The 15,408-nt window shown below is 38.1% G+C and overlaps 1 protein-coding gene across 14 annotated transcripts in view; it reads right to left on the bottom strand.

The window, feature by feature from the left end:
- Positions 1–15,408, bottom strand: part of LOC121644435 (adhesion G protein-coupled receptor L2-like) — a 92,729-nt gene that overhangs the window by 17,058 nt on the left and 60,263 nt on the right. For 10 of the 14 annotated variants that reach the window (XM_041992343.1, XM_041992332.1, XM_041992335.1 and 7 more), the window contains 7 exons: positions 14,243–14,343; positions 12,659–12,844; positions 10,152–10,190; positions 5,781–5,964; positions 4,158–4,280; positions 2,369–2,574; positions 1,555–1,728 (listed from right to left, as the gene is read on the bottom strand). In XM_041992343.1, coding sequence (XP_041848277.1) covers positions 1,555–1,728; positions 2,369–2,574; positions 4,158–4,280; positions 5,781–5,964; positions 10,152–10,190; positions 12,659–12,844; positions 14,243–14,343 — 1,013 coding nt within the window. The remainder of the gene's footprint in view (positions 1–1,554; positions 1,729–2,368; positions 2,575–4,157; positions 4,281–5,780; positions 5,965–10,151; positions 10,191–12,658; positions 12,845–14,242; positions 14,344–15,408) is intronic. The other 4 variants (XM_041992345.1, XM_041992333.1, XM_041992344.1 and 1 more) reach the window with 1 other exon arrangement.

The raw sequence follows: 15,408 nt of genomic DNA on the forward strand, positions 1-15,408 counted from the left end.
AACTTGTGTGTTCTCCCGTTCGACTAGACTCATGTAGTTGTTAGAATCTTTGTATTTCTTTAAGAGTGCATTCATTCCAGGATTATCAACTAGACTCGGTCCGATTGGGAACTCGGTTCAGTTGGGGGGGTCTTCCAGACTGAGATTGTGTTCACTCTGCACTTCTCAAACAAATCTGACCTTTTAAATGACGTATTTTACTCTCTGCCAGAGGTGGCGCTGCACCAAGAATTACTGAAGGAGAAGACATGACACACAACGAAGTAGAAAACTCATTCATCTATTGGTTAATGGAGAACAACTTTGGTTTCTAGTACATAACAGTTAAATTGGGAACTCCATCAGATCCTAGCAATATGTGCTTATGTTTTGATTGTGTTTATCTGCGATGGCATGTGCTGCACCCACAGTGCATTTGGTTTTGTAATCCGATTCCTGTATTTGGCCACTCAAAGCAGGCCGAGGGACCTGCATTTGTAGATGGGCCGAGTCAGCTTCTTTGATTCAAATCAGTCTGTTTGTGCATTCACAATACCCCAAACAAAGCAGACTTTCCAAGCAAACTGACTAGGATTCAAATAAAAATGTCTGGTGTGAATGGGCTCTAAATGTCAGAAGTGCTTTAGTGTTTAAACGGGCACCCTTTTGCAGGCTGACCTCATGTCATTGGACATTCATACTGAACATGTTCAGTCATCATTTCATGCAGCACATGTTGCAGAAAGTGGCATCAGAAGAAAAACTGCCTCAAAGAGCAGCAACCATGTGTACACTGATGTCGAACCATGCAGAGTTTCAGAAGATCTAAAGCTGACTGTGTTTCATGATGGGCACAGGCAAATCTGAAAAAAGCAGACTTGCCCATATGAAATATCACTCAAAGACAGGGTGGCCTGAAAGTGAGGCAATGCCTCCTGTGATATTTGTAATTTTATTGAGGGTTGGAGTTACAGCTGAGGTGCTGTGTGGGGGGATTGGTGTGAGGTTGAGCCCTGCCTCTAGGCTCTGATTTCAAGCTGTGGTTAAGGTTGAGGTTAAGACAGACGACAGGCACAGAGTTCAGGAGTTGGGACGTATTATTAAACAAACCACAAACTTATCCTTTACATTTATTACTGGCTAAGCCTTCGCTACACACGCTATTTATCTTGTAATTGGATTGTAATTGCATTTCGCGACCAAATGGTTCCGGCACCACTTCAAGAGAGGTGGAAACAGAAGTTAAAACCAAGGTTATGCTGTTTCTCATGATACACAGGAGGGCATGCATGGAGGAAAAATATTAAACATGGATTGCAGGTAAAACATAATAACTTCTGATAATACTGTGCCACTTCCTATCGTGATCCATGGTATCGCTCTTCAAAAATGACAGTCTACTGCCTTTTTCTGTCCACCCTTACCTTCTCCACCGGCTATAATCTAATTATGTGCTCTGAAATGCCACTCTTATGCTTGCCGCATGTGCACAAATCATTAAGCAGGACTGGAGGAAGAACAACTAATTGAGAAAGAAAAATAACCCATGCAAACCACAAAGTGAGGGCCACTTACCACATTTCCTCGATGTGCCATGAGGATAGCAAAGTTGGTCAAGTGACTACAAGAGCAAGTGGTGTGGCTCTTATTGGTTTCCAGTAGTTTGCAACCCTGAGTGGACCAGTATCCCATCATGCTTCGCTCTGAGTAATTCCAAAACGAGCAGTTGGGGTTGTAGTAATGCTCCTTCTACATATTAAGAAAAAAAGAGAGATAAAATATTTAACAGCCAGTATTTGAGCATTCACTACTTGAAAAAAACAAACATATTTTGTATTTCATATTTTTAGTTCTTAGTAGGATGTCATTGATATATGTAGATGATGATACTTTGGAATGAACACATAAAAATTGTGTTTACATATTTATACATGTTTATGTACATATTTATATACTGAACATACCCTGTCAGACCTTATACTGTACATATTATTACTTATTGTAAGTGTGTTCTTTTTGATATCCCCTGCGTGCTTCTGCTTACTACACCTGTACTGTTGCAACAAAGCAATTTCCCCACTGAGGGACTAATAAAGGTTTCTTCTGTTATGATGTTTATACTCTTTTTGTTTTGCATATTATTACATGTCCAGTCAAAATACATTTAAAAGACATGAAAGGCACCAAATGGAGAAAAAAATTGGAATCTCCATATGGGAAAGAAACAACTCTTTTCTACATGTGTGATTATATTATGACACAGATATTTTCTTATAATATGTCTTTCCCTGTAAATAAAACTTGGAAAATCATATTTTTTTCCTCCACTATTAAGGTCAGTGAAATAGCTCAGCAGTGTGGTCTGGGTGAATCTCACAAGGAGGCTTACATCCAGGTGCTCCAGGGTAAAGATCACAGGGTCGGCCACAAACACTCGGCTGGACTCCTTTGTAATAGAGGCCGACAGGATGTGGGAGTTGACGGTGAGGGAGAGGTTGTGTTTGTTCAGGTCCCCCATTCCTCTCAGTGTGGCGTTTTCTGTGCTGAGGAACTGACCCAGGTGTTTGTAGAGTACAAATACTAGCTTGGCCGCACCTGCAACCGAAAGGAAGTAAAGTTATCATTGATTCACTTATGTTAAATGAATATCACAAATGTACATGTACATTAAATGTACGTGAGTCAAAGGAGATGCAAGCCAGTTATTAAGTACACTATGCTCTACTTAAAACAAACTAAACTGTAAATCATTTTCCTTTTGCTTTTTCGTTGCCTTGATCAGGTCAACTTCACCCCACTGCAGAAGCTGCGTTTTACTCTAATCTATTTACTGAATGAATCTAAAGATTTCAATTTATTCTTCATCTTTTTGTTCTATTTTTCTTATTTTTGCATTTCCATGCATATACCAGCTTCATGTCCTGGTATATTTTGAAACTGTTCAGTTGAGTTTTGCTTTCTTGTCCTTGCTTCACAGCTGGTTTCAGTTACTCATTGCCACACACCTGCATTGTATTAGTCGTCACTTCCCAGAGTATGTATACTTCCAGGTTTCTTTGGTTCCTTTGTTCAGCGCTGGTCTTCGTCTTCATTTAACATTGTGTATTTTGGATGTGTTTCTCTTTATTTTTTTGGACTGTGTGGCACTATAGCCCGTTTAGTTATGTAAAATAAAAGTGTATTTTTTTTTCCCTGCCTTTTTCCTGAGTCTGTTTGGCATGTACTGCGTCTCACAGCGATAAATTATCTCCCAGATATTTAAAAGAAAAAGGCCAACAAAAGATGAAAATTATAACTAAAATTAATTTTAAATGATTTCTGTAATGTGTGAAAGAAACTGATATATATGACTTTATAATCAGAGAGTATATTCACTGCTTTAGTAAATTTGCAAGTTCTTTTTCTGGAAAATCTTCGTCAGGTATCATAAACTCCAATCCTCTGGGACATGTTTCCCTATTTAAACACATCTGACTCAAATTAAAACAAGCTGTAGGATCCGTCCCATTTGAATTAAACATGTTGGATCAGGGAAACATCTTAAAGCTGCAGGGCAGTGGCCCTCGAGGACCAGAGTTTGAGATGTATGACCTCCTTATTCTTTTTTCACTATACCTGTAATATGTTGTACAATTGCAATATGGCAACAAAAATCTGTAGAACATTTTTAATAACGACTCAAGTAATTTTATTAAAACCAATTCCCAATTTGTTAAGCAGCCCTTCTTTGGGATTCCACAGCGCTATAAAAAGAATTTAGGAACAGCAGAATAGAGGACTGTTGTACATTTTGAATTTGATGACACCAAATGTGTAAAATTGGAGGTGAATTTTTGGTGTTTAAAGATTCTGTTTAGCTAGTGTTGGATATAAGTAAGATCCTTGGAGGATCTTGTTCAGTACCTGTGCAGAGGACAAACATCACTACAGTAACAAATACTTGAAAGCAAAACACTAATTTGCATACAACTACCCTCTGAACACCAAGACTTGCAAGGTACAACACTCTGTGATTAAGCTTATTTCCATAATGTTTCACTGTTCCTGTATGAACTCCGGTTCCCCTCCCCCTTAAATATTTCACCTTTAATATGTGACATTACTGTGACATAAAAACAAAGCTTAGTTCCAAAGAAAAACAAAAAAAGAGGATGTTTTTGCAGCTTTTGCTTTCTTACCATTTTTGCTATTGACTTTCACGGTGTTGGAGGAAAGTGTAAGAGTTGCTCCACCCTTGCTATTCTGTGGAAATTTGAAGTCTTGCACCTGGCCGTCGGTGCTTAACACATACACATCCAACACTGGGAGATGGTAGGAGGTGAGGGGAAAGGATAAAAAGAGAGAAATATTACTCGTAGTCAACATTTTAAAACCTTTACACAGTGTTTAATAGAGCTCTACCGTTAGGGCCCAGTGGCATGTCTGTAAAGACTCGATGTTCATTGTAATAGTAACAGAGTCAAATCATATTGGCAAGATCCTGTAGGGTGTCATTTGCTTAAAAAACCATGTCACTAAGCTGTTGGTTGGCATTGTGAAAGTCTCCGAGGCAAGAGCAAAGTTAAAGGAACGACAAGTGCTGCAATGAAGGATGAGTAAATGCAAGCACACATCCTACTGCAGCATGAATGTCAAATATTCATAGGATCAAACATATCATTGAGCTTTTACTTTTACTTTTTCTTTCCCCTGTGGGTTCAGATAACTCCGGGCTCGATGAGCAAATCTCTGAAAATCCTCTGAATTCCTGCAGCCCCTCTCTCTGGTATGCCAGCTGCCGGGTGGTGCTCCCTTTGAAGTGTGAAATTACTAAAGGGTCAGGAGGACATACGTATCAGCACACTCCCTCCTAAGAAACACGCTCACTTCCGCAGATGGCTTCTGACAGACAGAGATGAGGAATTGTTCTCTAGTTGCTTTCCCCCTCTGTCTAGCTTTCACTTCTCTGTGTCTCCCCCCTTTCTCTTGTTTTTGTCCTTGATTTTCACCCTGAGAAGCCATTTGGGCTTCAAGAAACTGCTAATTAGAAAAGAAACAATCATTTTCAGCTCTTTCAGGTCAGGTAAGCTGGTCTCTATAGCTGTGTTCTTTTAAATGGTCCTTCACTGAAAAATCTTTATTGTGCAGATAAGCCGAAGCTCAACAAGCTCATGAATATTGCCTAAATGCAATGATTAAACAATCAATACAGCATATTACACAAACGCAATAATCAGTTCTTTTGGTAAAGACGGAACTAGTAGTTATAGGCTTAGCTAACTGCTACTGAATGGGAAAGGCTTGGACAGTGCAGATAGAGTTCTGTGTGAATGGAGCAGTGCCATTCAATTGGTTTCTTTGTTTTCCCCCAGCGGTCTGGACAGTTCATCTCGCAGCACACGTTCAATGAGGTGACTTTACAATAAAGGATTAAAAATCAATGAGGTATAAGACAAAAAGAGTGAGTGAGAAACCATAGCCACAGCAACAAAGAACTATGAGTAACATGACAGTTCACGCCAAAAAGCTGACTAAAATGAATGAGATTGCATCGCCAATAAACTGTCAGAACTAATTTGTTCTTCTCCTTTTTGTTTTATTTCTAAAGGTGTGTTTCAAGTCAAATCTTATATTGTGCTTTTTCCAAGATGAGAGGTGAGTTTTTTTAAGCTATATTCTCCATGAGAGAGGCTGCCTGTATGCAAGTGCAAAATTAGTCATCCTGCAGAATGCAGCTAAAAAGGGGAGAAAAAATCATCAGCATCATAAAACATGACTGACAGTTGTGCACATGTGGTTATCTCTGTTTTACATGAACTTACTGATATTCTCTGCGGGCACTTTTACAATCGCAGGTTCAATCAGGTTTTCTGCAAGGACAAACGCCCCTTCCTCCAGGGTATCCAGGAGCATTGTGGCAGCATGCGTTTGTTCTGTGGAATTCATGTCTTTCCAAGATTTCAGAGCTTCCGGCCTCAGGAGGTTGTCAACAGTGTCCACGATTGCCTGTATCCATGGAGACAAGTAAAATGTCAGCTTGCTGTCCCTTTCCATCATAACTTGAGTTTAATAAGAAAGTGGTGGGGACTGGGAAGAAAATGATGAAAATGACATGAATGGCCAACAGTGACAGCAACAAAGACTGAAACAGAAATATCAACGTCACTCTAACTTCCAACATGAGAGATCATCAAAGATGGTTAAAATAATAATGACAATGAATGATTTAGTGGATAATATTTATTATTCTCTTTTACCCCCCCCCCCCCCCCCCCCCCCAAAAAACAACTCTAATTTAAAAAATTCTCTCATAAATTGACTTCTTTCTTAAATACCAATGTGCTTGAGGATTAAATAAGAAGAAAAAGAAAAAAAAAAATTATTTAATTTTGTCCACTAAATGAAGTTGCCTACAATGCTGAATTCTCAATAGTTATTATTAAACTACAATAAAAAAAAAAAAGCAATCACCCTCATGAACAATACTCATTTTTCCGAGACAATGCATTTGTTTCCATTACAGGATCCGTTGATAGTATTCTCCTGGAGGAAAGGGGGCATTATCATGAAATCCATGTCCAAAGTAGTGGTCTAAGTCAAAATAGGGGGAAAATTTCTGCTTGTTTTTAAAGGCAATCCTTTAATTTCCTGGTTTCTGATAAGCCATAAGTAAGCAAAACATTCCACCAAACCAACACAAGTATCATATGTTGATAAAACAAGAGTTTCCTTTGACCCTGTTTGGGTGAGTTCACGACTACGGACCAACAAAATTAAGAAACAACATGACTAACTTAATAAAATTCCATGAAAATAGACATTAGTACAAAGATCTGGAACAGTGCTTGGTATGATAACTCAGAGTGACAATTTAACTATAGGTGCCATTAACTGTAGCAAGACCCACCACAATGATGATAATTAACCACAACAAACCACTGTTCACTGCACCAATTAGTCACAGCTGTGATTATCCAAAACACTAATTGACCACTGTAAGGATTATCCATACGCCTGGACTAAAAAACAAAGTGCATCAACCACAGTCTGCACTGATATTTGATTAACCACAGCATTTAACCACAGAGCTCATAGTAACCACAGGAATGACTGTATCCAGGCGCAAGGCTTTAAGTGTGTCTTTATACCTTGGGTTCCAACACAAAAATCAATCTCAGTGGCCCTGACCTTGCAGGCAACCTGAAGATTATGTGATGTGACTTTGACCACAATAAATGTGTTTGTGATATGTGTATGGGAGAAAAATTGTAGGAGAGAGAGTGGAGGCAATTGTAGACACTTAATGGTCTCCCTAAACCCACCCACAGGTAAGTCATCACAGAAGATTCATGAAATTTAAAAGTAAAACAAATAAATAAATAAAAAACCTCTGTATCTAATTTGTGCTGAAAAGAAAGAACGTGTGTCCTGACTAAATCTGATTTAATTTTTGCCTGGGTGGAGGTCAGTTTACAAACCATAAGGGGTGCAACCAGGGGTTGACTGTAGCTGCAGAAACATATGGTCAGTGCTCACTGAGCAGGGCACTCAACAATCAAGCTGCTCCGACTATAAGAGCGGCAGAAGATGATCCTGTATAACATGATACGTAAATGGCATTGCAGTTGTACAGCGCAAGTGTTATAAATAGTTAATGTACAGAAATAATATTTTTGGGGATATGCTGTGATTTGTCATTACATCTGCAAACAAACAGCAAATCAACAATAACTTAAAAAAAGGAATTATCTTTGGTATCAAAACAATTCAGTAACAACTCTTTGTACACTTCAAAAAGGAGCTGCTAACAGCTCATTCAGAATACTTTGTTAATGATGCAATGTGTTGAGGTCTGTCATTATCTGATGTGACTTATTTGAGACATGCTCGCAGCAGCACTAGAACTATAAAACCTAGATACTTATCACTCATGGGCAATAAATGATGCATAAACCTCTGTGTCAAAACAACTATCTTAACAGAAACAAATACTTAAGATGAAAAGAAAATGTGAGATTTAAACCATGTTTGAAAGCTTGTTTTGTGAAATCGCGTGTCCAGCATGCAGATGTGCACAAAGTGCCGGAATGAATAGCAAGACTGCATGAGGCTTATTGCATGTGTCATTGAATGAAGTGAGTTTCCTCTTTAACACGGCTAGCATAGCCTTTTTACACATTATCAGAGTACAGAATTACACATATTTGGAGGAACTCCCAGAGGCTGGAATACCAAATAAATCCTAACAGAACTGAGTACATACAAAGTTCAAGAAAGAATTTAGAGCGCCTAGAATTTTAAATGTGAATCAGAATGACATCAGATTTTCTGTTTGTAACAAACTTGTTTTTGTAGCTATGAATTTTCTATGCTCTTTTTAGTATTTATTACGCTTTGCTTTTAGCATTTTTAGTATTTCTACATTTTTTTTAAGTAATGGCATGTGTCTGATGTGATGTTTGTAAGTAACAAAGGCCACATTAAATTTTTCGTGTAATTAATAAAGTAGCAGCCTAATATATCTAATCTAATCTAATCGAATCTAATCTAATCTAATCTAATCTAAAATCTCATAGTTCAAAAATAAACTGAGTTACAGGGAACTTTGAGGCCAGAAACATAGTGGCAATGAACAACAGCATCTGGATTTTGTATATTTATGCATGGTGGTGGTGGTGGTGGGGGGGCTTAGCTCGCTATAGTATGAACAAGTAGGACAGCAGTTCACGTTAAACAGAGACAAGGTGGGTGCAAATAGAAAATGTACTGGAGGCAACATGATCAACTTAGATTGAGAAGAGGTCCTCATAACCTGTAATGACCTATAACCCACCTGGGAGGGAGTAATTACAAAAAGGACTTAATACATCAAATCACTGGTTGTAAATGTAGCTGGTAAATCCAGTCAGGAAATGAGTAAATACAATCTGTTTCCAGCAACATCAGTCTTCATAGTCTTTCTTTGCTTTCCAGAAATACTCCAGTTGTGATAAAACTGGTGCTATAAGCTTTAAGCCCGAATCTTAGTTATCTGCACTGTCCTCATTCTTAAAATCCACTCATAGCTCCAGTGTAGCAGAACCCTCATGCCTTGGCACAAAAAGATCATTTGAAGCCTGGCAAGATGGATTCTCTCATTTCTTTGATCTTTTAAAAAACTTAAACATTTCAAAGCCTAAATGCCCGCAATGTTAGACTTTGACCCACTCAAACATACACTGAGCTACAGGATGTTAGACCAAAGTAGCTATGACACAGCCCCCAGGTACCAAGAAAATCTGAACCACACTTTGGTGCCAATCCATTCAGCAGATGTTGAGCAGAACGATTGAACGACTGGTCAACAAACAGCCCAGTGCCACCTTCTGCAGCTAGCGTAGCAAAGAAGACATTTCTAAATGAGCAGAGGGAAATGTATAACCTTTTTTCTTTCAGTAAAACAAGACAAAGTAAAAAAATAAAAACTTAGACTTCCACAGGCCAATGAGTAATACACCAAAATGAATATTAGTTTTATTCTGTGCAAGCCATCCTCTCTATGTTTACATCGTGCCCTTGTCTTTCAGCAGAGCCTACCCAAGAAAATAAACTACCATGGCAGCGAAAAAGTAAAAATCTGAGTAAAACACAAACATATTAATGGGCTCAGGGATTAATCCCTCAGATGAAACAACTGCAGCTGGAAAGGATTTTATTTTCTTTTTTGCTATGGGGACAGGGGGAGACTAGAGATTGTAGCATGTAAGCAAGTGACAATTGAGCACACTGCCACTTTGATCACACTACTGGCTGACAGGGAGGTGCAATTACAACCGTGGGAAGGCAATTATTCACACAACGTGCAAAGAGCCAACAAGAGCGATGGGGAGAGTGAAATAGTGGGGGAGGGAGACAAGGAGGAGAGAGAAAAATAACAGAAAGATGTACAAGTGACGGGACACTGAGGAGGGAAAAATGGGACAAAAACAGAGTGATACTGATGGAGGCATCCTCAGATGGACAGAATGACAGTACAGCAGACAGCAAAGACAAGCGATGAAGCAGCTATATTTTGTACATCAGGTCACCTAACACATAGACAACCAAAGGCACAGAGACAGACAATGCTGCATGCTGAGAGTCAGACGTTAGGAATCGGGGTATTTAGAAAAAAAGAGGGAAAAAAAGCAACACGAAACGCCTGGCAGTTATACCTTCATGTACGCTCGGCATGTCTTCTCTCTTTTTTGAAGCTTTTCCACACAACAAGAGGATCAAGCATAAGAGACAGATTTTAGAGAGAGATGGTAAGAAAAGAGGAAGCATTAAATCATGCAACTTAGCATCAATTACAGAATTAAGGAAAAGAAGGAAAGGTACAGGTCTGTAAACTATAACCTTAATGTGACAGCTCCAAAAAGCTTTGCAGAGGATGTTAACAGTGTTTGAGTCCTATGAATATGGATCAAATACAAGTGGAACAAAGAGATGAGAAATGCACAGAGATTAGGAAGAAAAAAAATGCTGAGATTGGTTTCTGATGCTCCTTATTAATGATGATTTAAAATACACTGAGAAGATAAACAATCTGGGATGAGGCCATCTGTATTTCTTGTCATGGAGAACGTAGTATAGTGCTAGCTTTTTTGATAACCCTTTGTTAATTTATTGGTATTAAATAAGTCACATGAACTGGAAAAAAAGAGGGATTAAATGTTCTATTTTTCCAGATTTCCATATCAAAAACAGCTCTAAAAACGTGCAAAAGACACCACAATTTTTTCTTGTTTTGGGGGATACCATGGTTTAGAGGATTTGTCTTCCTCTTTTATATTTATAAGCAAACATTTTAAAATCAATGCTGCTAGTTGTTCAGATGTATGGCATTTTTCTTTTCAGTTGTTTTTATTCATTTTTGCAGGGCACAGAAATCAACTAGCAGCCCTCTGGAACTTAACTCACTCGTCTCAAGTCTTAATTGTGTTTAAATGCATACAAAGTCACAGGTTGCTTTATGTTGTTTGTTTGTGAACAAGAAAAAGTTTTTCCATAATTAGTCCAATAAGATAATTGAATCTATGGTAGCCACAACAAGCTATACATAATATTTAAAGCACATCAAAACAAACTAACAAACAACAAACTAATATAATTTCTGAAAGCATTACAGCAAAGCACAAAAACAGCATTTAAAAAAAACAAAAAAACTTGTTCTGTTTGTGTTTTATGCTTCTCTGTAGACAGTTTTTCTTTGTGAATGTAACTTTTTTTTAAATATGAAGTAATTATAATAACGTAAAAAACAATGTGTACTTAGCCTTAGAAAGCACCTGTAATTTATCAAAGTTCTGCCACATACCTTTCTTTATTTAATTCATAGTACATTATTACAATTTCCCTTGAGGGATTTTATAAATGTTTTTTATTTAATTCAATTGCAATTTCTTCATAATTCATTATGAGAAAAAAGGCACTGATTGTACAGCTAGAAGATGATCACCACCACCTGATCCATAGCTGCTCATTTTTGTTTTCTCTTTTGTTACCACTGTTGTCCTGTTGCAATGCTGATGTGTTTTGTGAAAATTTGCTGTTCTTTTCGTTAGGTTTTTTTCATGAAATGTCAAGCTCCTTTTTAAACTTTGTTTTGTATTCAGTTTCGATATTGTGCTTTGAGCCATCGCATCCAAAGTAGAAACCTGGTGTTCTTACAGGGCCCTATTAGAGATTCACCATGTGGATTTTTATTTGCTTACTTATTTATTTATTTTTAAGTGAAATGTACAGTTCTAATATTACAAGGGTGCGACTAGTTAAAAGAAAGACATCTGAAGGATTCAGCTCCTGAGTCGAAGTAGCCTGCTGCAGGAGTAACTTAGCTGATGGAAAGCAGTTTTTCAGTGCCATCTGTTTTGCCTCTGGTAAGAAATGTGTGTCGCTGCAGCTGTAACAACACAAAGCAGTGATATCACTGGGTACACCTTCACATCACTGCAGAAGTTAAATCACTGAAAATCAGCAAGCTCTGTGTCGCACTGTTCTTTTTTTTTTTCCTTTAGTTTCACTGCAGCACTGCAGGGTGTTGCAGTGAAACCTCACAAAACTCTGGTTTCATAAAAAGCTCATTCTAATCCCCAGTAATAATTGTGTTGCTTTCTGAACATATGGACTATAGGTGTCACTTTGGTGAAAATCACCTTGTTTACAGAGCAGCTACTGTCTCCATAGACTGAATAACAATGCGATTTATCAAACTGTCACTCATCTCTCCATGGGATTGCCAGCAGCTGAGAGGAGTAGGTATGTCTTGGACCCACTCTTTTCTCAATGGGCGCCTACAAAAGCTCCAGGAGGGAGCAGTTTTGCTCTTGTCAGCAATGAAGAGTTATTCTCTGTGCTGTTGGGGGTCTTGTGGCCATTAGCTCCAATAAGGTGGAGCTGCCAGGTGAGCCTGTTTTTCAAAAAGCCTGTAATTGCCCAGGAGCTGTGGAGGAATGAATGTACCCTTGAGGCTAGACCTGCCTCCCCTATCCCCCTCACCAGAGACTGTGTGTGCATGACAGTGAATGTTCACATATGAGAGAGTGCACAGGCTGGTGTGTGTTTCTTTGTAAGTGTCCTGTTAATGAATGTCTGTTGTAATACTGACTTTAAGTTAGGCTTAAAGGGGAACAAAGTTTAATGACAAGTTACATCAAGCCAGAGAAGATTTTCACAGCACCTTATTGAAGCTGCGTCCAGCTGAGTCCTTCTCATTGGGCCTGAGTTCCTGTAGCTGAGCATCCAAGATGTCCACAAGTTGCTCCATCAGGCGCACTGAGGAGCTGACGTCTCCGGCGAACACTGGGCCCTGAGTGTGCCGAGCCAGCTCGTTGGCTAAATTAGCAGCATTTTCGCCACTTCGGATCTAAAAACAGCAGCGGGGAAAAACAAGGAAGGGTGTCAAAGAAGTGTTGGTGATGCAAGCCCAAGATGATGGTTATATAACATCCACCTGAATAATTTATTGCACATACATCCAAAGCCACTGCAATGTGGCTTGCTCAGAAAGCAAAAGCTTCAGTGACCCACAGGTTTAAGAAAAGTACTGAGAAAATAAACCAGCGTGGAATCATCTAAAGCTGCCTTTAGTGATCACTAACGTACTTTTACTGAGCATTGACGTTCTGTCAAACCACATACTCATTTCAAACACTTGACTAGAAGTAAAATAATCATCATGGTGTGATTATTATGCAGGAAGTGTGCGAACTATTTGTATTGGAGAAAGTGAAGAAAAACGTGTATTGAGGTGGGAAAAATGTTCAATCTTTCTACATCATAGATATAATTCAGTGTCATCAAAAATGTAACAGGAGCTTTACTACATGACATATACACAACCTTTCTAAGTTATTAATACATGAATGAATGAATAACTAATAAATAAATGAAAAATTCTTCCTATACTATGTCATATAGAAAAATAGTAAAAACAAAAGAATAATGCCTTTAAACAGCAATAGTTATAATGGTATTTTTAAAATACTCATTCTGTGTATTTTGCATGGATGTAGCTTAAGCTGTTAACAAAAAATTTGCTTATTTTATTTTATTTATTTATTTTTTTGTTCTCTTTGTTCTATGTGCTTTGCCTTTAGGGACGATATCAAATGAAATCCTCTACAGACTGAAAAGTATCCACATTAATGTGGTGTGCACAGATTTTTGAGCTATACTAAATTTTTGTTGTTCTAGGATGAAAACTGTTTAAAATCAGTTAACAGCTCTTCTTTCACAAATTTCTATATTTTTTACAGAAGCCCTGTCTGAATCTGTAGTAATTTGTGGATGTTTTTAATCGTTTTATCTATTTTCATTTCATGTGGTTTTTTTGTTTGTTTGCTTTTTCCAGTCAAGAGCAACAAGAATTTCTCCCTTAAGATACAGTTGGTTTGTGTTTCTGTTTCTGCTATTGTGCATTCAGGCTACTGAAGCTCTTATCTGTGCATCTACATTTCTACCTGCTCGACTTCAAAGCACCAAGGCACTGAGAAAAAAAGCCCAGGCTCTTTGATTCTCAGAAACACACTGCTGCTCTTGCATTTACTCTTGATGTTTTTGATCGCACATTTTCTTTTTGTTACCACATGGTTTTAGCTCCCCTTGAAAAAGAAGATTTTCATGATGACTACACTTGACCTGTTCAGGAAATAAGTCAAGCAAGCAGTGGGTCAACTACTGCACATACAGTAGATGTTTGATTTTGGTCATGTTACATGCTTGTCTGCTGCTCTACATTGTATTTGACAAAGTCTCCTTTTACCTTTTGTGCCACCTGAGTCACCCAGTGGGAGGTGCAGTTGCTGAGATCTGGCCCTTTGGAGCACCATGTCCCTCCCACAGTGCAGAGGAAAGTGGCGATGCCTACAGAACCACAGAAAATCACACTAGTTAAATGGAAGCCAAAACCTTGCTCAGATACAGCCTACTGCTGTTCTCTCACTTATACAGACTATCCTGAGCTAAAAAATAAATGCTCAGCAGTAACAACGATTTTTAAAAAGAAAAAAAAGAGTGTAGAAAAGATTTATAAAGTGAAGTCAGGTGCAATATGGTTTGGAAGTAACTGAAAGGATAAAATAACAGCAGATTGAACAAATACCCCCACCCCTTGTTTTTCTACAGAGTGACACATTTCACAACTTTAAACATCTCTTATGCTGTCTAACTTCTAAAACAAGTCATTACTCCAGATTACACCCTGCTTCACTCACAACAGCAACAGCATACAAAATATAAAACTCCCTCCTTTTTCTTAACATGGTCTCTTTCTTGGTTTAATTGTCAAGCAGCCCTGCTTTATATTTTGACAGAACTGTCAGATTCTGTGACAGGTTGCAAAGGTAATTTCGGCAAGATCAATGCAGCAGCATCATTGTCAGATAAACTCATATATCTACATCACAAAAATATTTCCCTAACTGCTGACTTCTAACATTTTAAGTAGACTTTTCAACCATGCTGTGTATTTTATAAGCGTAACTACTGTTTTCACACTATAAAATAAACTATGCATCAAAAAAGTATATGGTTTATTCACTCTGTGCTCTGTACACATTAATTTCAAGAGGAAATGGATTTCCAAACGAAAGCAGCAACAGCAATCTTGTTTTTTTTTTCATTATTTTCTTTCCTTTTGGAGGAGATGGGGTGGGAGGGTGAAAGGCTCTAATAATGCAATATGGTTTTGAAAGTGGCATGCTATCAAGCTAAAACATGAACAACTTAGTTCAAATAAATAAAGATAAAATAGCACAGACTTCAGCACAAAAAGGGACAACCTTAACACATTTTTGTCAAGTCCTTGAAAGCTTTGCTTCTGGTTATTTTTTATACTATTGTGCGTTAAAGTGCCTATTAAGGCGCAGTCAAGGTAATTCTAAACAGCAGTATGAAATAAGAAACACACATTAAACTTCAACATATAAA

This window comes from Melanotaenia boesemani, chromosome 8 (genome assembly GCF_017639745.1).
Source record: "Melanotaenia boesemani isolate fMelBoe1 chromosome 8, fMelBoe1.pri, whole genome shotgun sequence".
NCBI lineage: Eukaryota > Metazoa > Chordata > Actinopteri > Atheriniformes > Melanotaeniidae > Melanotaenia > Melanotaenia boesemani.